We start from the raw sequence: 23,390 nt of genomic DNA, 5'->3' as shown, positions 1-23,390 counted from the left end.
GGGCGTCCCCCTGGAGGACAGGCCGGGGGCCTCTGGGTCTGCTGCCGAGTCCCAGCGGGGTGAGCCAGGGCCGAAGTCCCCTGGAGGACCCCGCCCCGCCCCCAACCGCACCCACTCCCCACTCCCCACCCAGTCCCTGGTGTCGGGTTCAGGTGGGGGCTGCGGGGCCACGCGGTCAGGCGGGTTGGGTGAGCGGACAAGGGCCGTGGAGGGGACGGCCTGGGGCGGTGGGCACGGAGTTTCCCCCCCACAAAGTGGGTCCAGTGAAGCACACGGGCCACACTCACACGTCGAAGCAGTGCGCCGCCGACAGCAGCCACTTCTCGGCCACCAGGACGGCCCCGCAGCGGTGCTCCCGGCGCCGCAGCCACAGGCTCACCTGCCACGGCCACTCCCCTCGGCCGGCGGCGCTGCCACCCACGATCCTGGTCATCGCTGCCACCGGTGCCAGGCCGCAGTCTGCCGGGGAGCCGGGGTCAGCTCAGCAGGTGAGGCCAGCCCCGCCTTGCACCCCGAGTGCACGCAGTAGAAGCCAGCAGAGGGTGGGGGGCCCTCCGGTGAACTCCCCTGGGACGGGCACTGGATCTGGTGCCTGGGAACGCGCTTCCCACGGTGCTTCTCAAACAGTTCTTGGAATGCAGTTAGGATTCCAGCCGCCCCCCAGCTGAAGCTCAGGCCAGCACCCCCTCTCGCCTTCTGTCCACCCCGAGGCACGTCTCAATGCCCTATAGGCCAGTCCCCCGCTGCCCCAGGGCCTTTGCCCACGCTGGGCTGCTGCCCCGTCCCAGCAGCTCCTGGAGGCCCTCCTGGCTCTCGGCCCGCGTGACCAGCAGCCTTCCCGGTTCCCGGGGCGAAGGCAGCGCGGTGCCCCCTCTGCAGCCTGCCCTCTGCCGCCCATCGCGGGGAGGGAGGGGAGCCAAGCGCCCCCCACTGTCCCTTGCAGCCGGACCCAGCGCAAGGCTCCGCAAGGCTCCGCAAGGCTCCTGACACCACGTGGAGCAGGCCTGGGCCGTGTGACGGGAAGCGCTCCTGTGGCAACGCTGCCCCACACTGAGCAACGCAAACTGTGGGCCCACTCGGGGGCTTCCGCACCACCCCGGCCCCCAGGCTGAGAACCTGCAGGTTGTAGCCAGGGGAACAGCAGAAATCATGGGGGGCCAGACCCAGCTGCAGTCAGCGCACCGCGTCCCCGCCCCCTCGCGGCATGGCTGCCGGAAGCATCTGGAAAGGCGGCGGGGGCAGCTGCCGTGGGGCCTGGGTCAGGCCTGGGTCGTGGGCTGCCTGCCTCGCTCTCCATCCCCGAGCTTGCGGAGCTTCAGGGGCTCCTGGACCCACGCTCCCCAGGTCTCCGCTCCATGTTCCAGGCAAACAAGACCCGAGGCCAGACCCAGCCCGACCCGCGCTGCCTGGGGGCGATGGCCCGGCCGACCGGTCCGTCTGCAACGGGGCGCCCCGGCTCCCGGGGCCAGGACACCGCAGGCACACGTGCGGGAGAGGCTGGGGGCGGAGGACCGGGCAGTGGCCCCCAGCTGCTGCGCCAGGGCCGGGTCACCCCCCAACACCCAGGGAGGCCCGAAGCCCTGGATCGGTCTGGGGGAGTCAGGATGCTGGAGACGGACCCGGACGCCGGGAATCCTGGGGCCACGGGGCGGGAGCTGGCCTCGCCCCTGCCACCTGCCTCCCCCCTGCCGGAAGCCGGGCCAGACACTGACCTGACCCTCGGCCTCTGGGTGGGGGCGCCCCAGGCCGACGTCTGCTGCAGGGGTGCTGCCCCCCTACCCCTCACCTTTCCCTAGAGAGCCCCGCCTCAGTGACAAAAACACTTCCTGCCCTCAGAGTTGGCGCGGGTGACCGTCCCATCCCTGCACACTGAGGCCGGGTGGGAGGGGCAGGTGGTGGCTCGGGGGGCCCAGCCAGCGCACCCCACATCCTGCAGAAGCCAGGCCTGGCCCTCCCCATGGTTCCCCTGTAGCTGGCGCCTGCTGGGGTTCTGTTCTGGAGGCGCAGACCCTGTTTCCTGTACTTCGGGGTAAGACAACACAAAGCAACAACCCTTCAGAGGCCAAGGAGCCCACAGCAGTGTCCCCCACGGCAGCGCGGGACCTGTGGGGCCGGCTTGCTCCCCTCGCCGCTGCTGGCCTCTTTATTGTGTCTAGCTCCCCAGTTCCCCCTGCACCCCAGGCCGACCTCGGCTGCAGAGGACGCCTCTGTGAACGTCCCCATGGAGACGGTCCTGCCAGGTGGGCCCCACCCGCCCAGGTGCCCCCGAACGGCCCCTGGTAAACAGCTGCAGACAGGGTCTGGGACAAGGCATTGGCCGCTAGACAGTGTGCCCGTGTCCCTGGCTCCCGGACCTACTAGGGGTCAGCTCGTGTCCTCCCCAGAATTCATACAGGGAAGTCCCAGCCCCCAGGAGCTCAGGATGTGACACTTGGACACGAGTCTTTAAAGGGGTGATTAAGGGGCACCTGGGGGCCTCTGGTTAAGCGTCTGCCTTCGCCTCAGGGATGACCCCGGGGTCTCCGGATCGAGTCCCGCATCGGACTCCGTGCATGGAGCCTGCTTCTCCCTTTGCCTGTGTCTCTGCCTCTCTCAACCTCATGAATAAATAAAATCTTTAAAAAAAAAAAAAAAAAAGAGATGACTAAGTTTCAGGTCACAGGGGGCCTTGATGCAGTGACTGGTGTCCTTCCAGGAAGAGGCCATGAGGACAGACACCAGGATGGCCCAGTGAGGTCACAGGGAGGGCACAGTGGCCACACAGACTTGTGACCTCCAGCCCCGGGAGAGAACAAACGTCTGCCGTGGTGGCTGTGACAACAGCGTGAGCCGAGGGTGCAGGGCCCCTGCCACCCACACGTCCCCCCCCACCTGCTGGCTGGGAGCCCGTGGTGGTCCCTGGGCCGCTGGGAAGTGCTGTCTGCCCCCCGGCAGGCGTGCTCGCGGTGGTCCCGTTGGCAGGTCGGCTGGTGGCCCGGAGGGTGGCTCTGCTGGCCAGGTCGCCCGGGACTGTGAGGTCGGCCACCGTCCCGGAGGAAAGCCTGGTGGTGGGGGGGGTCCCCGCAGTGGGTGGGGGAGGGCTGGGCAGGGGGCCGGAGGACATGGTGTCCAGGATCCAGCCCTTCAGCCTGGTGATCCGGGTATAGACGCCGGGCCTCCTGGCCTGAGCACAGCCGACCCCCCAGCTCACGATCCCCGCCAGGTAGAACACGCCGGGGGCCTCCTCGCAGGCCAGGGGTCCCCCGGAGTCGCCCTGAAAGTGAAGGAAGGAGAAGGTGGATGTGAGCTGAACCTGCTGTGAGTCACGCCTCCCCCACGCAGTCGCCTTACGTTCGCGGGGACGAGGTCACTTCTTTCTCAATTAAACAGGGACGGGGCGCAGACGGCCCTGCCAGGCCCCGTGTGCCCGGCAGCGGGGGACCTGGCTTCAGACCCGTGTGTGACCTTGCCTGACCTCGATCGAGTCACTCCTCTGAGCTTCGGTTGTTCTGGTATTTGTTTTGGAAACTAGAAACGCGAACCGCAGAGAACGCGCAACACCAAAACCGCGGCCAGGGGCGTTCCCGCCTGTTGCTCCGGAGGGATGACCCCGTGGCGGGGGCTTTGCTGGGACCCTGGGACGTTGCAGCCTCTCCGGGCCCACGTGCCCTCTGAACCCCGAGGCCCCGGCTCGCCTCCCGCGGACCCGGGCGGACCCCGTGGCTGCCTTCACCTCCAGACTCGGGAGGTGCCAGGTGCCTTCCAGAGCAAGGTCCTAAAACCGCCACGAGCTTCCAGGGCGCTCCCAGAGCCACCTGCTGGGGGGGACCCCGGGAGGCCCGGCCGCAGCCCACGAGGGCGAGGGCAAACCCCTCCACGTGCTTCTGGCCCATCGGCCTCTGAGCCTTCCTGGCGGAGCCCCCGGTCCCCCCGCCCAGGAACTTCCAACCCACGGGCAGGCGGCAACGTGGACTGACCCACCCCGCCGCTGCCCCGGGGAGGGGGGACGACTTGGGAGTTTTGGGGGGGTGTCTGCTACGCCTTTATGTAGGTTTGTAGTCTCACAAAGCACGCGGGGTTACCTCTAACCACCTCGGGGCGTCACAGCGGCGGCCCCTGGGCCCTGGCGCCGTGTCCCGACCCCCCCGGAAACCGCGGGCATCGTGTCCGTCCGTGTCCAGAGCTTCCCGAGACGTGTCCCTCTCGGCTGGTGTCGCTGGGTCCCCTCCGCTCCCCCCCCCGCCCCCCGTAGGCTGAGGGTCCACCTCCCTCCGCCGCAGGCACGCTCTCGGCCTCCACGCCCGTTGGTTCCACTTTCCGGGGACCTGGGCAGCCCCCTGCACCCCTGTGCCGCTCGCGGGGCGCTCACTGCAGACCTGGGGGACGCGGCCTTTGCTTCACGGGTTGTCTCCCGGGCTGCTTTTCTGTCGCCCGTCTCGGCTCCGGTCCTGCTGCGGGCTTTACCACTTTGCAGGACAGACTGCATCTTCCAAAGATGGGGTGACCGCCCTCCCGCCCCACGGACTTCGGTGGCCCCCCCCCCCGGCGTGGGGGCCAGTTGGCGGGCTCGGAGGCGTCACTGGATGCGACGTGCGAGCCTAGGTCACGGAACAGGACGCGGCTCCTGCCGGGTCTCTTGGGACGCCGGGCCGCGGGGGTCGGAATGGCTGGGAGGTGGGTCCCGCAGGCCCCACTTGAGTCCCCAGGTCCCCGGAGCTGCTGCTCGGGCAGCAGAGATAACCCGGCCCCGCTGGGCCCTCAGCAAAGTGCAGACTCCGGAGCCCCATAAACGACTGTTGTTTCAGGTCCCCGAGCTTTGGGGCTTTCGCTTACCCCGAAATAGCAGTTCTCAACACTTTCCGTTTTATTTTGGGTTCTTTCCTGTCTGATCCTGGCAGCACCCCCGCCCCCCCGGATTCTTTAGCAGATTTCCTGCCCGGCGGACGGCGGGACGTTCCTTTGCTCTTCTGCGTGAACTTCAACACCAGCCTACGAGTCCCGGCAGATGCTGCTGGAGTCGCGCCCGGAGCCGCACGGGCTTCTAGAAGGAACCGGGAGACGCGGTGCTCGTGACATCGAGCTTCCCTTCCATAAACACAGCGCGCTGTCCCGTCCATCCAGACCTTTTTATTTTCTTCAGACTTCAAGGATTTTCTCCATGGAAACCTTGAACACCTTTTCGAGTTTATTTCTGGGCACCAGACGGGGGTTTTCCTGTCAGCGGGACCCCTTTTTCCACGACACTGACTTTTGCTGGGAAAAGCAGCGTCCTTGACCTCGTACGCTGCCCTCAAGCCATGCCGCGGCTCCAAGGCGTCTTCCGGATTTCTCCTTTGGTTCTGCGCTTCCGGTTTATTTTCTTTTCTGGGAGACACCCATGTTACTGCAGAGGACATTCCTGTCAACTTTACAAACCTCCATTTGTCCTTTCTTTTTTCTTGACTTTCTGCATTAATCTAGACATGTTTGGCAACAGCAGGCAGCCTTGTGTTGGACAGAAGCTTCTGTTTCGCCACCACACATGACGTTTGCTGTTGGTGTCTGTCATCTACATAGGACTTGCCTTTTTAAAAATCGTAATTATAAGTGGTTGTTAAAAATGACCAAATGCTGGGGGCTCCTGGGGGGGCTCAGTTAGGCGTCCGACTTGGTTTCATCTCAGGCCCCACTCGACCTGGGATCGTGGGATCGACCCCCTTTTTGGGCTCCATGCCCAGCGGGGGAGTCAGCCTGAGATTCTCCCCCTGCCCTCCCCGCGCCCCCCTCCAAAATAAATAAATAAATAAATGTTTAAAAATGTATCAACTTGGGATCTCTGGGTGGCGCAGCGGTTTGGTGCCTGCCGTCAGCCCAGGGCGTGACCCTGGAGACCCGGGATCGAGTCCCACGTCGGCCTCCCTGCATGGAGCCTGCTTCTCCCTCTGCCTGTGTCTCTGCCTCGCTCTCTCTCTGTGCGACTATCATAGATAAATAAAAATTTAAAAAAAATGTATCAACTGTGGGCAGCCTGGGTGGCTCAGCAGTTTAGCGCCTGCCTTCAGTCCAGGGTGTGATCCTGGAGTCCCGGGATCGAGTCCCCAGTCCCCACGTCAGGCTCCCTGCATGGAGCCCTCTCCCTGTGTCTCTGCCTCTCTGTGTCTCTCATGAATAAATAAATCCTTAAAAAAAATTATCAAACGCCTTTTTCTGTGTTTTGAAGATGAACCTTTTCCTCCTTGACTCCACTAACATGAGGACTGGTGGTACCTGGTTCTCCTGTGTCAGACCAGCCTTTAGGAGGCGAACCCCCAGTGGTTGTGACTTACTGTCTTTTTAATACATTCCTAGTTATTCCACCAACGTGTCACTAAGGGTTTGCACTGATGTTTCCAAGTAAGACCGGATTTCCTTAGCTCTCACGGCGAGGCTCTGGAGCCAGGCCTCCCCTAGGACGGGTCCCCCAGCTCAGGTGCTTAGCAGCTGCCCTGCTGGACAGAGCGTCATGGATGTGCAGACTTGGGGTCAGCCTCCCCTCCAGCGTCTTTCTCAAGGAGCGTGTCTACACTTCATGTGCATCCACCACACACCTCATCTTCTGCTTGGAAGTAACATCTCTCTAAACCTACATTTGAAAACGCGTGCGGGGGATCCCTGGGTGGCTCAGTGGTTTGGCGCCTGCCGTCAGCCCAGGGCGTGACCCTGGAGACCCGGGGTCGAGTCCCACGTTGGGCTCCCTGCATGGGGCCTGCTTCTCCCTCTGCCTGTGTCTCTGCCTCGCTCTCTCTGTCTCTCATGAATAAATAAAATAAATAAATAAAGACACGTGCGTTCTCTCGGGTTTCCCAGGCTTGCCGTGTGGCACTGGCAAGTCTCTCCCCTCTGCCTCTGCGCACACGAGGAGAGCTCCCGGAACCCAGACCCGAGCAAGGGGAACTGCCCGTGGGAGGGTGTGGGCGCCGCGTGCAGACGCGGCGCCTCCTGTCTGAATGCTCACCTGGCAGGAGTCCACCTGGCCCTCTAGGAAGCCGGCACAGAGCATCCTGTCCGTGAGGGAGAAGTTGTAGAGGGCACTGCAGGCCTTCTGGTCTATGATGCCCACCGACGCTCTCTGTAGAATGTCAGGCTTGGTAGCTGCCAAGGACAGGAGACCCCCCAACCTCGGTTCAGCTGTGGCAGCAACCCCGACAGCGAGCTGCCGTCCCCATCCTGCAGATGCAGAGCCCGAGTCCCACAGGGTTGCAGGGACGCCCATCCAGTCACATAGTGGGAAGGAGGCAGACCCCGAGCCCCCGCTCGCGGCCCAGAATCACCACCGTCCCCAAGCAGCCTCCCTAGCACCGTGCAGGCCGCAGGGAGGCCGCTGAGGCTCCGAAGCTAGCATTAGCTCCTGGGGGCTCTGGAGGGCACAGCACAAGCGTCTGCGAGCTTTTCCACGGGGACCCACAGAGTACGTAAACTTGGCTTCACGGACGACCCGCTGTGCTTCTGCGGCAGGGAAGCCCGGGACCCTCTGCAAGCGACCGGCCGGGCTGCGGCCATTCCGGGGCCCGTGGGCCGAGTCCGTGCCCTGGCGCAGAGGGTCCCGGGCCGGTGCGGAGCTCACCGTTTCCCTCCTGCGTGTTCCCCCAGCCGGAGATCATGCACTTGCGGCCCACGGGGAACTTCTGGATGGCCAGCGGCAGGCACACGGGCTGGACGAACTTGTTGAAGTCCAGGGGCCTGGCCAGCTCCAGGATGGCCGCGTCGAAGTCCAGAATGCCGGGGTTGTACTGGGGGTGCAGCACGGCCCTCCTGAGCGCCATCTTCACTGGGCTTCCGCCGACGCCCGTGAGGGACGCGGTGCCCAGGTGCGCCCGCACCAACTCCACCTTCGTGCTGCTGACAAGGGGCGGCTCAGACCCTGCTGGCACCCCTGCTGGCACCCCTGCCGCCCCAGGCCCGGCTGTGTGGAGGGTGCCTGGGGGACGGAGGGGCCACACGGCTGGTACCCAAGCGCTCCCAGCTGGGGGCAGGGCAAGGCAGGGAGCACCTTGGGTTCATCTGCTCCAGAGGGAACAAGATGGAGCCAACCCCACAATGCAACACGAGGGGCCCCTGGTGCTTTGGGGTGTTGACACGGACACTGTTGCTCTGGGAGCCCCCGTCCCCTCCTCCACCCCCTACCCCATCCCCGGCTCCACCCCATCCCGTCCCCTCCTCCATCCATCCTCCCCATCCCCTCCTCCACCCCATCCTCCCCCCTCCCCTCCCCATCCTCCCCTTCCCACCTTCACCCCATCCTGTCCCCTCTTCCATCCCATCCTCCCACCCCCTCCTCTACCCCGTCCTCCCCCTCTCCTCCTCCCTCCCCTCCTTCACCCGTCCTGTCCCCTCTTCCATTCCATCCTCCCCCTCCGCTCCTCCACCCCGTCCTCCCCCCTCTCCTCCCCATCCTCCCCTCCTTCACCCCATCCTGTCCCCTTCCACCCCATCCTCCCCATCCCCTCCTCTACCCCGTCCTCCCCCTCCCCTCCCCATCCTCACCTCCTTCACCCCATCCTGTCCCCTCTTCCATCCCATCCTCCCCATCCCCTCCTCCGTCCATCCCCCCACCCCCATCCCCTCCTCTACCCCATCCCCTGTCCCCTACCCTAGTCAGCTCCTATCTGTCCTCCAAAGGCCAGTTCAGAGACAGGAGCTGCCTCCCAGGACAGGATCCCAGAGATGCCCCCCCAACCCCTCCTGCTCCTTCCTGTTCCTCTCTGCTGTGCGGATGGACGTGCAAACACCCTCCAGGAGCCCAAGGGGGCATCTGCTGGGGGCACCTGGTGATGGAGGGGAGGCTGAGCCGCCCTCGGGGCTGTGGTGGGTCTTACTGGTTGAAGCAGTGGGCAGCCGACAGCAGCCAGCGGTCACCCACCACGGTGGCGCCACAGAAGTGCCGGGAACCTTCCTTCAGGCTGGCCTGCCAGGGCACTTCCCCGGAGGCGGCTCCCAGCCCGCCCACGATCCGCGTGGGCTTCTCCATGGCAGGCCTGGCCCCGCACTCTGTGAGGAACAGGAGAGGAGGGTCCTGGCATCCCAGCCGCGCCAAGAGGGAGCACCATGGCTTCAGGGGACCTCGCCCACCCGAGTGCAGCCTCCCTATTATACGGATGACGAAACTCCTAAGGTCTCCTGGCAAAGACGTGGCACGGCGGGGGCAGGTGAGTTCAAAAGGACAAGAGAAAATCACAGAGTGCCCTGGCCCCACTGGCCTGAGCCCGCCAGACAACGGCCTGTGGCCCTCGAGGTCAGGCTCCCGGGCTCATGGCGAGGACGGAGCCGCACACGGGAGGACTGTGGCAATCAGGGCACTACGAGATTTGGGGACAGGCTGGTGTGTGGGTGACACTTAAACAAGGCAGGGTTCCAATGGGCTCAGAGCATGGCAGGTCGGGCTGACCACGAGGGAGGATGGCATCCGATCTGGGCTGTGACTGCACCCGGGCCCTCGGAGACCACAGAGGACGAGACGTCGCCCGCTGTGCACGGAAAGCCCTTCTCCGGGGCTTGGCACCAAGGCTGTAACTGAGGCAGCTTCTTGGAGCCGAAGACACTGAGGTGCCCCCGGCAAGAGTGCGTGACGACTATCACTGAACGTTGCCATCAGATTCCACAGAAGAGCTCGCGTGAGGAAGAAGGCGGCGGGTGCACCCTGGTGCCTGTGCAGCGTCCTCAGGAGAGGGCGCGTCCTGCTAACCTCGCCGCTGGCCTCCAGGGTCTGTCCTATGGAACAGCTCAGGGAGGCAACCCCGCGAGCCGTCTGGCTGCAAACCAGCTGAGAACAGAACAGGAGCATCCCGTGCACCGTAACCGCGCCGGTTAACAAGGGCCGGGCCAGCTCTGCGAGCAAACACCCCATGAAGAGATGTGGAAGGCGGACAGACGCGCCCTGTCCCCGAGCGAGGAGACCGCATCACGGAGACGCGAGGATTCCGAGTCCCCCTAAGCCCAGCTTTAACTCTACCTGCGTAAACCCGGGAAGCCAATCACGGAAGGATGTCACTGGGCCCCTGGGAGGGCGCCGTCGGCCACAGACACGGAGGCCGAGGGCTGGGGGTGGGGGGACGTGAACTGCTGTGTAGTGGGCATAGGGCCTCAGGTTTGAGAGATGGAAAGTTCTGGAGACCCGTCACACAAGGTGAATATACTTAACACTAACGAATGGGACGCCCAAGGAAGTTCGGGATGAACCATTTTATGTTTGACGTGGCAGTTAAAAAAAAATAGAAATTAAAAAACTAGACAAGCTAATCTGCTCTTCTCACGGGAAAGGAGGCACACAAGCACGTACAGGAAGATTTGAAAACAAAACAAAAGAAATGCGTGTTCTCGGGCATTAAAACCTCCGTGTGTGTACGTTTCTGTGGGTGAGATGGGTGCAAGGACCCAAGTGTGACAGCTCCAAGTCACCAGCCCCCGGTGGAGCCCTGAGGACATTCCACGTCCACCCTCGTGCACTGCCTGACGTGGCCGTGCCGTCTGAAGGGTGGCCAGCGTGCCTTCGCCTGTGCTCAGGGCAGATGTCACCGGCCCACTGCCCATCTGCTTCCCAGTACCAATCCACCCAGCCCTGCGGGGGCAGCAGGGGGACGCCTGCTTGTGCCCCCAGGAAGTACCTTGGGGCTTAGAGGCGGTCACTGTGTCAGGAGGCGCCATGCTGGGGCCCCGCGTGGGTCTGGTGGGGCTGTGGACCACCGGGCTCTCAGGACGGACGGGCCAGGCCGTGCTGGGGGTGGTGGAAGTGGGAGCCACGGTGGGAGCCGGGGGCTTGCTCGCGGTGCTGATGGCCTCCAGGATCCAGTCACGCAGCCTGGTCACTCGGGCGTAGACCCCGGGACGCCGGGCTTCGGCACAGCCAATCCCCCAGCTCACGATGCCGGCCAGGAAGAACCTGCCCGAGGGCTCCTCGCAGACCAGGGGGCCTCCTGAGTCGCCCTGGGAGACAAAAGCACACCTCCAGGGGGGGCCGGGGCTCCTGGCCGCTGCAGCCCCAATCCCAGAGCTGCAGAGTCACAGAAGGGGTCCCGACGGGCTCCTGAGACGCGTCTGCCCGCCAGCTCACGGGGCAGAGGGGGGCCGACAGCCCGCGGCTCAGAGCCCGTTTTCTCTTCTGTGAAAATACAAGAGGGTGTCTGAGATCCTCAGTTCCACGGCTGGCAGGTCAGAGCCCACCCCAGATAAACAGCCCCTCCTCTCCCCATCCCACGAGACCCTTGGGGATGTCACGCTCGCCGCGGCGCAGGCTGGCCGCAGCCTCCCCCCAGCGGCTGCCCTGTCTTGCTGCCCTTCCCCTTCTCCTCACGCCGGCTCGCACCCTCAGACACAGGCTCTCCCCAGCTTTCCCCAACACTTTCTCCAGGCCCGTTCTGATCTGGCGCCCTGAGCACACGCAGCGCCCTCTCCCACCGCCCCACCCAGCAGCTCGGACAACCGCAGCCGCGCTCCAAGTCCAGCAGGGGAAGTCTTGGTGCTGGACCAGAAAGCGTGAGGACGCCGTCTCGGGGAGGGGAGCCATGAGCCCCATCGGCAGCTGGGCAGGGCCCGGGGGCTGCGGGGCTCACCTGGCAGGAGTCCACCTTCCCGTCCAGGTAGCCGGCACACATCATCCTGTCGGTGAGCGAGTGGCCATACAGGCCGGCGCACAGGCCCTGGTCCAGCAGCTCCACGGTGGCTTTCTGCAGCGCTTCCGGCTTCACCACTGCCCGGGACAGGGAGGGGCCAGCAGGATGAGCCTGGAGGCTGTAGACGTCCGCTCTGACCCTGCGTCCCCACCGCCCCCAGGGGACTTGCTGCAGCTCAGAAAGTGGCCCAGGAAACGCTCTACCAATGCCCACCATTAACCTTCTGGCCCAGGCCGCAGAGAGGCATCCAAGTAACAGCCAGGACCGGGCTCCTTCCTCCTTTCCCCTCCTGAGCCTCCCCGCATCTGCCTTGGCTGTTCTGTCCTACTGCGCTGAAATCTTTTAGCCCAACAGCCAGCGCCATCTTTGCTCAACGTTAAATCAGATTATGTTGTCTGTCTCCTCGAATCTTCTGGGGTGACCCCCTCTTCCCTCAGCTCGACTAAAAGCCCAAGTCTGGACTGCTGACCCCAGGCCTTGGGCACTGTTCCAGCTGCCTAGAATGCTGACCCTACAGAACCTGCCTGCATTCCTCCCTCATCTCCTTTGTCAAGAAGCCCCTCCTGACCACCCATTTAAAGCTGCAGCCCCACCCTCCATCCCTACCTCACTCCCTCCACTGTGCGCATCACCACCTTCCCTCTAGAGCTGTGCTGTCCAGTACGGCAGCCGTCAGGCCACATGAGGCTACTTAATTGCACACATAAGTGCGTTAAAATGAAATAAAATGTACAGCTCAGATTCTCAGCCGCACAGGCCATGCTGCAGGGGGCTGGTGGCTCCTACCGCAGGCGACACAAATGGAAAGCACGACCGTCCCAAGGAAAGCGCTCTTGGATGGCGCTGGTCTGGGCTGAACCCCTCGTGGGGAGGCTGCCCTGCTTCCTGCCCGGTCCTTGGACCGGTGCTCAGTGAACTGAGGAGGCTCGGATGTGTCGGGATCGTCTTCCCTCCTAATCAGGTCCATGGGGCCAATCCTTTCCTTTTCAGAAGGTGTAAAAATCACCCAGCGTTTTTTTTTCCTTCATGTCAGGCAGAAACACCTGAGAAAACCCCAAAACACAGGCGGTGGGCCCTGCGAGGGAGGTCGGCCGCGTCGGATCTCCAGACCCTTTACAGGGCAAAGCTGTCCCCAAACCTGGGGGCCCCTAGGGCAATCCCCCAACGCACTATCCCTGAAAATCCACACAGCCACTGAGCCGGCCTGTGGCTAGTGGCTCGTGTTGTACAGTTTGCTCTAGAATGTTCCAGACGGCATCACCCAACAGCACTTTCCGCCACGATGGGAATCCTTGCTGCAGGACGCCCCCTGCTCCCTGGCGCTCTGCCCCCTTGGCCAGGTGGAGCTGAGGCGCCCGTCGCGGGGCCCTCCCCACGGCTGCCCGCAGCCCACTCCACTTCCCTGGGACATCCCACCGCTTTCCTCGCAGCACGTGCTCCCGCCACGTTACTTCGGTTCCCACCCGGGCAGTTCTGTGCTATGGAGTCCCCGTGAATCCCAAGTTAGCGAGTAGGAAGCGTGGCTCCTGGGGGCACATGGGGAAGGTTCCCACAAGCTGCTGGTCCCCACATTTCGTGAACCAACACGTACCCTCGTGGTACACGCGCTTCTGTCTAAACGCACCTTGGTTAACGTACACGGTTGATTCCTTGACCTGCCGTCACTCCCACCGAAGGCGGCTTACCCAACGCGTTTCCTCAGCGGGCACAGCCCTGCCTCCCTGCACTGGGCACGGCGGCCAGCGCCCCCCCGCCCCGCTACGGCGCCCCTTCAGAAATCACCGTCAGAAAGCACAAAAATGCACACCACGTGGCAGCGAACACACCAGGAAGAGACACCGGGTCCCGGTCTGAGCTGGTACAGTAACGGGGCGCACTGCCCGGTTCGGCCCCGGCTGCAAGCGCGACCCCGCGTGTCCGGGGCTGCACACCCCTCGAGGCGGCGGCGCTCGCAAACACTGACCCCGGGCCGGCGGGGACTTACGGAAGTCCTCCCTGAGGTAGCCCCAGCCCGAGATCAGGCACTTCCTCCGCGCCGGGAAGACGTGCGTGGCGGCGGGGAGGCACACGGGCTGGACGTGCCTGCCGAAGGGGAGGGGGCCGTCCAGCTGCAGCACCGCCACGTCGAAGTCGGCCGTGTCCGGGTTGTACGACGGGTGCGGGATGATGCGGGCCACGCGCGCCCGCACCGTGCTGGCTTCCGTGCCGCTGAGGTAGGTCGTGCCCGCGTAGGCCACCCACTCTCTCGGGTCCTGGAACCTGCAGGACAGACCACAGCTCAGAGGCCCACCCACGGGACGGGCAGCAGCAAGAGGCAAGGGAGGCACCCGCCTGGAGGGGCAAAGGTCAAGGGGGCGCCCCGAAACCCAGTCATTGCAACTGGTATCTCCATGCAACACTCTCAATAACGAACATACGCGCAGAAGAAATCCATCCTGCACCAACGACCAACACTTTAAGCTACAGACCTGGGTACGAAATGGTAAGGGGGCACCCCAAACCCCAGCCCTCATGATACACGGGATCTTCACGCCTTGCGGCGAACACCTGAACAAACGCAGAAGGCCCATGATGAACAGAGCACTGACCTCTGCCCCAAGCGGGGATCCGGCCTGCCCGGGCCCCGCTCGCCCCCCTCGCCCGGCCTGGCTAACCTGGTCTCCGTTTCAGAACTGGATATTCTGTTCATTGTGGATCTTTTTATTTCTTTGCACTCATTTTGATTTTTTTTTTTTTTTGCAACATGACATGACAGTATTACTTGTCATGATGACTGTTTTTTGGAGGCTGCCCCTACACGTCCCCCTCCCAGGTGAGTACCTCGCTCTCTTCACCCTAACGCTGGCCCTGCAGCTGATGTGTCTCACGGCCCCACACCCAGTCCACGGAACAGCACGCTTCCCAGCAGGAACACGGGACAAGGCTCGGTTCTGTTCCACAAAGCTCGCCCTCTCTCAGATTCAACAATGAAAAGAAAAGACGGGCGCCTAGGTGGCTCAGTTACGTGTCCGACTCTTGGCTCGTCATGATCTCCCAGTTGTGGGACTGAGCCCCACGCTGGGCTCTGTGTTCAGGGCAGAGTCTGCTTCAGATTCTCTCTCCCTCTCCTTCTCCCTCTTTCTCTCAAATAAAATCTTAAATAAATATATTTAAAAAAGGAAAAGAGAAAAGAGCTCCAAGGGGCTCTGAGGATGCTGGAAGGTGGCCCTCCAACAGTGGGAAGGCAGGCGGGACCAAGGGGCACGGGGCTCACTCGTTGAAGCAGTGGGCCGCAGACACCAGCCACCTGGCCCTGACGACAGCAGCCCCACAGAAGTGTTCGTTGTTTTCTCGAAGGCTGACTTGCCACGGGAACTCCCCAGGAGATGCTTCCATGCCCCCCACGATCCGGCCTGCCGTCTTCCAGCCAGGCTGTAGACCGCAGTCTGCAAGACAGAGGTCACCAACCAGGAGCCCCAGAAGGCAGGGCCCTAAATCCAATGACTGGTGTTCTCATATAAAGGGGAAGTCTGGGCACAGACCTGCACACAGGGAGAATGCCTTGTGAACATGACAGCAGACATCTGGGTGACACTTGTACAAGCCAAGAAATGCCAGGCATCCAACAAACCCCAGAAGCTGGGAGAGAAGCAGGAAACAGGTTCTCCACCAGCTCTGAAGGGATCAGACCTTCGGACACCTTGATCTTGGGCTTCCGGCCCCTACATTGTGACCGAGAACGTGTCTGCTGTTTAGGCCACTCCGTTTACGGCAGCCCCGGGTGTCTCCTACATAAAGTGAGCTGTGCCGAGGCTACACAGCCACGTGACTAACCCCCAGGACAAACACTGGACAGTGAGGCTCGGCGAGCTGCCCTGGTTGGGAACACTTGGGAGTGTGCAGTCCATGCTGCTGCTGGGACAGTGAGTTCAGGGCTGTCCACGTGACTCCACTGTGAGAGGGCAGAGGGACACTTGCTCACTCCTGGTCTCGCCCGCTCTGCCCTCTGCGCCTTTTCCTTTGAAAAAGCCATAACCATACATAGAACGAGTCCTTCGAGGGAATCACTGACCCTGAGGGGGCCTTGCGGACCCCAACCACAGCCCCCAGTCTCAACCAGCCTCCACACATCACTCCTCACATCCAAGTGCCACATGTGACAAATGTCTCCTTCACCATGTATGTTGCAAGTTTCAAAATTCTTATACATACATCTTTTCCTGGAATGCTGGGTCTTGGCTTAGTTCAATTTATAGCCTTCAATGAAGCTTTATAATTCTACATTACACGCTCGACACACTCATCTTTTGTCGCTATTGATCACGAGTGGGGTTCTTTGCCTTCTATAATCTGTTGTTGCTTGTATAAAGCAAAGCAATAGTTTTTATGTGTTGTTCGTCTTATTCTCCCCTCAGCATTGAACTGTCTTATTTTCTAATAGCTGGCTAGCCAATTTATTCATTTATATAAACAATGAGATCCAGTACAAATTGTGATGGTTTTCTTTCTTCTTTTCCACACATAAACTATTGCTCTTACCTTATTGCATGGGCTAGCACTGCTAGAGAAGGTTGGCTACTCTTACAGCATTTTAATTGTAAGACTCCCTTGCTCAAATCTCACTGCATATAGGACAGAGCTCCAGTTCCTGGCATTTGAGGCTTCTCATAGTTTGGCGAGGATCTGTCTTTTCAGCCATATCATGAGTGCCCTCTCCTTTTCTCAGCCCACCTCCAGTAAATACTGGGGCCAGGTGCCCATGTGTAATGTGCACAGTGGGCGAGAGAACAGAACCAGAAGCTGACCCTGGAAAGGGGACATGGCCCAGAGACCAGCCAGATAGGAGACTGACCACAGTGGGCCTCATCAGATCCATCAGAGCAGTCCACTCTGTCATCACACTCTGGGTTCACTTTGGTCACACATTGGCTGTTCCGGCAGGAAAAGGTGTTCCCTGGACAGTGACCTGAGGGCAGAAAAGAACCAAGTTCTTGATCCCCGCTCCCTCTCTCCTGGCTGCACCAAGAGTCTCTAGAGCATGGAAAACCTCTCCTTTTTTACTTTTTTAGCCCTGAACGTTTCTGAAATAATTTCCTCAGAATTAGTACAGAGATGGAACACAAGAATGTCGATCTGCACAAAGGCCAGAGCTATGCAATAGAAATAGAGTTGTGCCATGTGAACTTCCACATTTTCTAGTACCCACAGTTTTTTTTAAAAAATATTTTATTTATTTATTTATGAGACACACACAGAGAGAGAGGAGAGAGAGAGGCAGAGACACAGGCAGAGGGAGAAGCAGGCTCCATGCAGGGAGCCCGATGCAGGACTCAATCCCAGGACTCCAGGACCATGCCCTGGGCCGAAGGCAGGCGCTAAACCACTGAGCAACCCAGGGATCCCAATACCCATAGTTTTTAAAAGATATGGGTGAAACTGAACTTTTCAAGTTGTGGTAAAACATATACGATATAAAATTTACCATGTTAACCATTTAAATATACACTTCACTTCTGGGGCCAGACTGCTCTCTGTGGGGTCCTAATCCTACCCACTTGAGGCCAGGAACCCCAACTCCTTATAATCACAGATGTCCCCAGACACTGCCCAGCGTCCCCTGGGGCCTGGATCACTCCTAGTTGAGGACTCCGTGGTACTCACTCTTATTTTCTAAACTCTCTTTTAACAGCAGATTCCCACGACTTTCCAAAAAAGATCAGTAATGTTTTCTCTCATTCATGTTTGGCCACGTGTAATTCAAAGTGTCTCATCTTTAAATCCTTTGCCCACAAAGGACTTTGAATCTATTCCCTCCCAGCCCTCTGGAGGAGGCTGGTGTGCAAAAGTAGCATTTACTGCATTTGAGGGATTTCTTTGTGTACTGGAAAGAAGTCTTGGGAACCTCTCCACAGGACTACAATCAGAGAAACTCTGCGGAGGGCAGGGAGCTCCAGGGGAGAGGGTGAGACATACCTGACTTTAAGTCTCTTTCCGTCAATGGGCCTTTCTGGCTTCCTGCAGTGAAACAGACAAGAGATATAAGCTTATTCAGCGAGTTCTGTAGTTGTTTGAAAACACTGGGTTGCAAAGCCGAGAGCTGCACTAGTTCTTTGAAAACATTGGATCGCAAAGCCAAGAGCTGCTCGGTCTACCACGGGAGCCACTTAAGTTCTAACTTAAATCAATTTAAGATGAAATCAAATGAAACCACCTCTTGTTCAGCCTCACTGGCTGCATGACATGTGCTCAAGAGCCACATGGGGCTAGTGGTCACCTCAGTGGATTATGCAGGCATGAAACTGAGGAGAATTCAATGAGATGGCATTGACAGAGAGGTTACTAACCCCCACCCGGCATGTCAGAGTGGGGGGAGGGCAAGGACCATAAATGTCTTGCGGAGCAATGTCAAGGCGATCGATCGTTGACCCGATGACACAACTGAACTCCTGTCTGGCTCTCAGATCACAATGCACTGCATCATCAGATTTTGTGTGAAGTTTCTGGTACATGATATAGAACCTGCATCATCAGATTTTGCGGTTTAGCTTTTACTCTTATTCCTGTACCAGGGCTGGCAACAATGGCTGTGGGCCAAATACAAACCAGCATCTGATTTTGTAAATAAAGTTTTATCAATACATAAACGTCCCCATTTGTTTATGAGCTGTCCTTAACCTTCCCGTTACAATAGCGTAGTGGAGTGATCTCAACAGAGATCCATCCAATGGGCTGCAAAGACAAAAGCATTTACACTCCGGCCACCTGCAGTTTGCTGTCACCTGCTCTGTACCACTGAGGGTAAAGCACTGTGTATGGGTTTACTTTTCATGGGAGGGAGCAACTACTGAAAACCTAAACTTTGGGGATCCCTGGGTGGCGCAGCAGTTTGGCACCTGCTTTTGGCCCAGGGCGCGATCCTGGAGACCCGGGATCAAATCCATTGGGCTCCTGGTGCATGGAGCCTGCTTCTCCCTCTGCCTGTGTCTCTGCCTCTCTCTCCCTCTGTGACTATTATAAATTAAAAAAAAAAAAAAAAGAAAGAAAACCTAAACTTTAATGCAACCTTCCACAGCCTCCTCTCCTACAGCTACCTCCTCCTAATTCTTTCAGTGTCTGTTGCCTACTTGCCTCTGAGCTCAGCAGACACAATGGTGCCGTGGGCAGCCAGGGGGATACCATGCCCCTGCAGCCTTGCTCGGAGTCCCTGCTGCAACAGCTCCTCCTCCAGGCCCAGACTCAGTGACTGCAGGGCTTGCAGCAGGAAGTGTAGCCGGAAATGAACGAAGACACTGGAATTCCCATCCCTGCAGGCAGGAGAGAAGTCTTTGGAGAGGGAGGGCTCCTGCTGGAATCTTGTGGAATCTCTTGGGTGTCCACTAGGATTCCTTCACCTGAAGGAGACTCCGACTCACCTGTAACCCAGCACAGTGCAGCCCACACAGCTGGCCTCCAACTCTGTCTCCTGAAAGCTGCTTACAAACTGCAACGTAAACAAGACCAGCACACAGATTTGGCACCCGCCCTGCTGGGACCTGCTGCGTACATCCAGAGCTGGGGGGCAAAGAAAAGCACCCCTCTCACTCTCAGTACTCCCAGCAGTCACAGAGCCATGGAAATGACAAGGGTACTTTGAGGTTATTTGGATGAAAAACTGCCATATCAGCAGATGGATGAATAAAATGTCCATCCACATGATGGTGAGGTGCCTACACACGCTGCCCCAGGGACAGACCCTAAGCCCATGATGCTCAGGGAGGGAACCAGACACAGGAGGCCACACTCTGATTCCATTTGTGTGACACGTCCAGGACAGGCTTGTCCACTGATGGGGACAGGGCTCGTGGGTGCTAGGGACTTATGGCTGATGGGGATGGATTTGCTTTAGGGGTGATGGAATGTTCTGAAACTAGACAGAGATAATGGTTGCAAGAATTGTTGAATATACTAAATGCCACTGGATTATTTTTATTTTTTTAAGATTTTTTTTTTAAATTTTTTTATTTATTTATGATAGTCACAGAGAGAGAGAGAGAGGCAGAGACACAGGCAGAGGGAGAAGCAGGCTCCATGCACCGGGAGCCCGACGTGGGACTTGATCCCGGGTCCCCAGGATCGCGCCCTGGGCCAAAGGCAGGTGCTAAACCGCTGTGCCACCCAGGGATCCCCCTATTTTTTTAAGATTTTATTTGACAGAGCAAGAGCACAAGCAGGGGAAGCGGCAGAGGTAGAGGGAGAAGTAGACTTCTCAGTGAGCAGGGATCCCAACGTGGGCCTTGATCCCATGACCCGGAGATCATGACCCGAGTCAAAGGTAGACTCAACCAACTGAGCCACCCAGGTGCCCCAAGCATGTGCTTCTTGATTTCAGGGTCATGAGTTTGTGCCCCACATTGGGTGCAAAGATCACTTAAATAAAACTTTAAAAAATAGTTAATTTTATTTTACACGGATTTTACATTAAGAAAATCCTGCTTTGTGTAAACCGATGCTATTAGGAACTTGCTTATCCTTTGTGGGCTGTTTGAGTGACCGTCCACTGTCCACTTCTCCTGGGGCTGTTTCAGGCTTAGCATTGAAAGGCTCCTGTCCTGGGAACTGGGATGAGTATTGTTCTGGATGCTGTCCCCAGCAGCACCAAGGCTGGGGGTTCCCAAGAGCCACCTGGCACCTCATGTGACCTGTACCTAGGGTGACAAGATGTCCCAATTTACCTGCTCTCCCAGAGCAGTTACTACATGGTGTCCCTGTTCATGGTCAGTGTTCTAGCTTGGCTGCTAAACCTAATGGTCACCACACCCGCTCCTGAAGCACAGGATACAGAGTTCTCCCTCCCAGGACTCCCTCTGTTTCTCTTACTTCCACTTTCTGAGTCCATGTCCCTACTGCCCACATTCGGGCTTGCACTGGCCCACAGAACAGTCCACAAATTTTGGCCAGTGTTCTACACCTGCCCTGCCCCACCTGCCAGCCACTGGTCACACATGGCTGGGATCAGAGGAACTGGTCTGCACATTTCACTTAATTCATACTTAAACTTTAAAAGATACTCCAGTTACCAGAAGACTCTTAAGCATAGTTAGAGCAACTCAGGTATGTAAATGTTATGGAATCTACGTATTGATTATATTCCTGACGAAAATTTAGCATCCGTATTGAGATGCGAGGGCAAAACGCACTGGGTTTTGAAGACTCAATACAAAAAAAAAAAAAAAAAGGAATGTGAACTGTCTCATTAATACCTACTTTATGTCGAGGGCATGAAATATTTTCAATGTTCTTGGTTAAATTCACTATGTTATTAAAATTAAACTTACCTGTTTTCTCTTCCTTAACGTAGCTGCTAAAAACATTTTAAATTATGCACAGGGCTAGTGTTGTATTTCTTTCGGTCAGTGCCTTAGGGTATGGTACCGAGGTCAGTAAGCTAACACCCACAGGCTGAATTCAAGTCCTGGCCTGTTTTTATACATTTCACAGACTACGAATGGTTTTTATGTCTTTAAGTGGCTGAAGAAAGTCAAAAGAAAAATAATATTTTATGTTACACGCTCATTACTTGAAATGTGTATTTCAGTGTCCACAAATAAAGTTTTATTGGCACAGAGCCACAAGCACTCACTCACGGTCCTCTGTGGCACCTGCTGAGCAGCTGAGCCGGAGAAGCCTGTCTGGCCTCAGAGGAAAAGCGTGCTGACCCCTGGTCTGGGTGGTGGGGACTCCTAAGCGCTGCCCTGCTTTTCTCACGTCTTACCTTACAGCCTCCAGGCCACAGGCAGAGTGCTCTTTTCAAAATATGAATTCTCACCTAGTGATTCCTTCTCCTTCTCTTGAACGAAATTTAAAATATTTTCTCAACTTAAGACAAAACTCACCCACCTTTAAACATAGCTTTTAAAAACATACAACTGGATGGGTTTTAGTGCCGTCACAGGGTTGTGCAGGCGTCACCACAACCAATTTTTGAACATTCCGTCAGCCCAAAAGCAACTCTGTGTCCCCATGAGCAGTCACACACAGTCCCCTCCCTCCAGCAGCCCCTGACAACCACGAGCCCCCTCCTCGTCAGTGCAGGAGCCCATCCTGCACGTGTCACACACATGGACTCCCCCACCGTGGGGCCTCCTGTGTCTGGTTCCCTCCCCGAGTGTCCTGGGCTCCGGGTCCATCCCCGGGGCAGCAGGTATGGGGACCACACTCCTGTTCGTGGCCGAGGGACGTGCCCGAGTGTGGATGGACTTCCTGTGTTTGTTCATTCACCCATCAACGGGCATTTGAGTGTTTCCACCTTTTGGCTCTCATGAACCCTGCGGCTGTGGACACGGGTGTGTGGGCTGCACGGACATGAACTTTCTTTTCTCTTGGGTGGAATCGCTGGATCGTATGGAAGTCACGCCTGACCTGCCCGGCTGCCTGCCGGCTTCCACAGCAGCTGCTCTCCGTCAGGTCCCCCCCAGCGGTGTGAGGGTTCTGATCCCACCACAACTTATAACCTGTCAAAGTGCCCCAAGCCCAGCAGAGGTCAGACGCCACCGCTGCCACTCCCCCGTGTTCAGGGCCCACCAGCGCCGGCCCCAGCGGCCTCGTGCTCCGTGCCCCATGTGCCCTCTTCTCTGCCTCAGCGCCTGCCCGGGCCTCCCCCGGCTCTGCTCGCCTGGTCACAGCCCCTGGCCGTCCTCACCAGCCTTTCCAGAGCCGGCGTCAGCACGCGGTAGTACTCGGAGGTCTCTCGCTGTAGGCTGCAGGCATACCGGACCCCCTGCAGCTCAGCCGTGTGCTCCACGTCGACCCCCTGTGTAGAGAGGGAAGCTGCGGACAAGACCAGGGCCCCGTGAGAGAGCCCAACTTCGGGGTCATGGTGCACTTAAGTCAGCCTCAATGTCCCCAGCCACCCCGGAGCCATCACCCCAACAAACAGGTGGTGGGCTGACTTCCGGCGGGGAGCCTGAATGGTCATCTACAGGGCCCCCTTTCACTTCTCACACATGTTCTTGGCTCGATGACAGACCCTATGGTCACCCCCTGAAGGCACCCAGATGTCCCCAGGCTTTCTGAGGACAGGACCAGCTCCTGCTCACCAGGTGTGCCTGGCGCAGGGCCTGAAGCTGGCTTCAGCCACAAACGGCTAAATGGCCTCAGGAGGAGACCCTCCCTCCAATTTGGAGCAATTCGCACAAAATGCCACAGGGGCCTGATCCCAGCCAGGAGGCATCAGGACTCTGGGACCACAGTCCCATGATGCCACCCTCGAAAGAACACAGATTTCCAACCGTTGGAGGTACTGTGTCAGAAAAACACAACAGCAAAGACTCCGAGTTGTAAACAGAACAAACTGACGGCTGCCAGAGGGGCGGGTGCGGAGGCAGCGGGGCACAGCCCGCAGTGTGCGTGGTGCGGGCCGGCAGCCACACGCGCGGCGAGCCCAGCACAACGCGGAGACTTGTCCACCCACAGTGCTGTACCCCTGCCGCAGACGTAGCACTGCGGGCCTGCTCTGCCTCAGTTAAAAAAAAATAGATGATAGGGGCGCCTGGGTGGCTCAGTAGGTGAGGCATCTGCCTTTGGCTCGGGCCATGACCTCAGGGTCCCAGGATCGAGTCCCACATCCCGACTCCCTGCTCAGGGGGAGTCTGCTTCTCCCTTTTCCTCTCCTTCTGTGATCTCTAATAGAAAAAATAAAATCTTAAAAAACAAAAACCTACACACACAATACCCAAGACTAGTCACAGAAAGTTTTAAAATCAAGACTACGATAGCAACCACCCAAGACGTGAAAACATGGGTTTCGAACTGTTCAAATGTGTTAGAACT

The 23,390-nt window shown here is 58.8% G+C and overlaps 1 protein-coding gene across 1 annotated transcript in view; it reads right to left on the bottom strand.

Annotated features, from left to right (window-relative positions):
- The window catches only part of TMPRSS9 (transmembrane serine protease 9), a 45,438-nt gene that overhangs the window by 993 nt on the left and 21,055 nt on the right, over positions 1–23,390 (bottom strand). The window contains exons 3-15 of the mRNA XM_041762187.1: positions 22,262–22,388; positions 18,707–18,853; positions 17,556–17,593; positions 16,435–16,548; positions 14,857–15,028; positions 13,588–13,862; positions 11,544–11,680; positions 10,599–10,917; positions 8,814–8,985; positions 7,562–7,833; positions 6,953–7,089; positions 2,872–3,253; positions 288–459 (exon numbers count right to left, since the gene is read on the bottom strand). Coding sequence (XP_041618121.1) covers positions 288–459; positions 2,872–3,253; positions 6,953–7,089; positions 7,562–7,833; positions 8,814–8,985; positions 10,599–10,917; positions 11,544–11,680; positions 13,588–13,862; positions 14,857–15,028; positions 16,435–16,548; positions 17,556–17,593; positions 18,707–18,853; positions 22,262–22,388 — 2,464 coding nt within the window. The remainder of the gene's footprint in view (positions 1–287; positions 460–2,871; positions 3,254–6,952; positions 7,090–7,561; positions 7,834–8,813; positions 8,986–10,598; positions 10,918–11,543; positions 11,681–13,587; positions 13,863–14,856; positions 15,029–16,434; positions 16,549–17,555; positions 17,594–18,706; positions 18,854–22,261; positions 22,389–23,390) is intronic.

Source organism: Vulpes lagopus, chromosome 7, assembly GCF_018345385.1.
Source record: "Vulpes lagopus strain Blue_001 chromosome 7, ASM1834538v1, whole genome shotgun sequence".
Taxonomy (NCBI): domain Eukaryota; kingdom Metazoa; phylum Chordata; class Mammalia; order Carnivora; family Canidae; genus Vulpes; species Vulpes lagopus.
The sequence above is the reverse complement of the archived record's forward strand: the minus strand, read 5'-3'. Positions and strand labels throughout refer to the sequence as shown.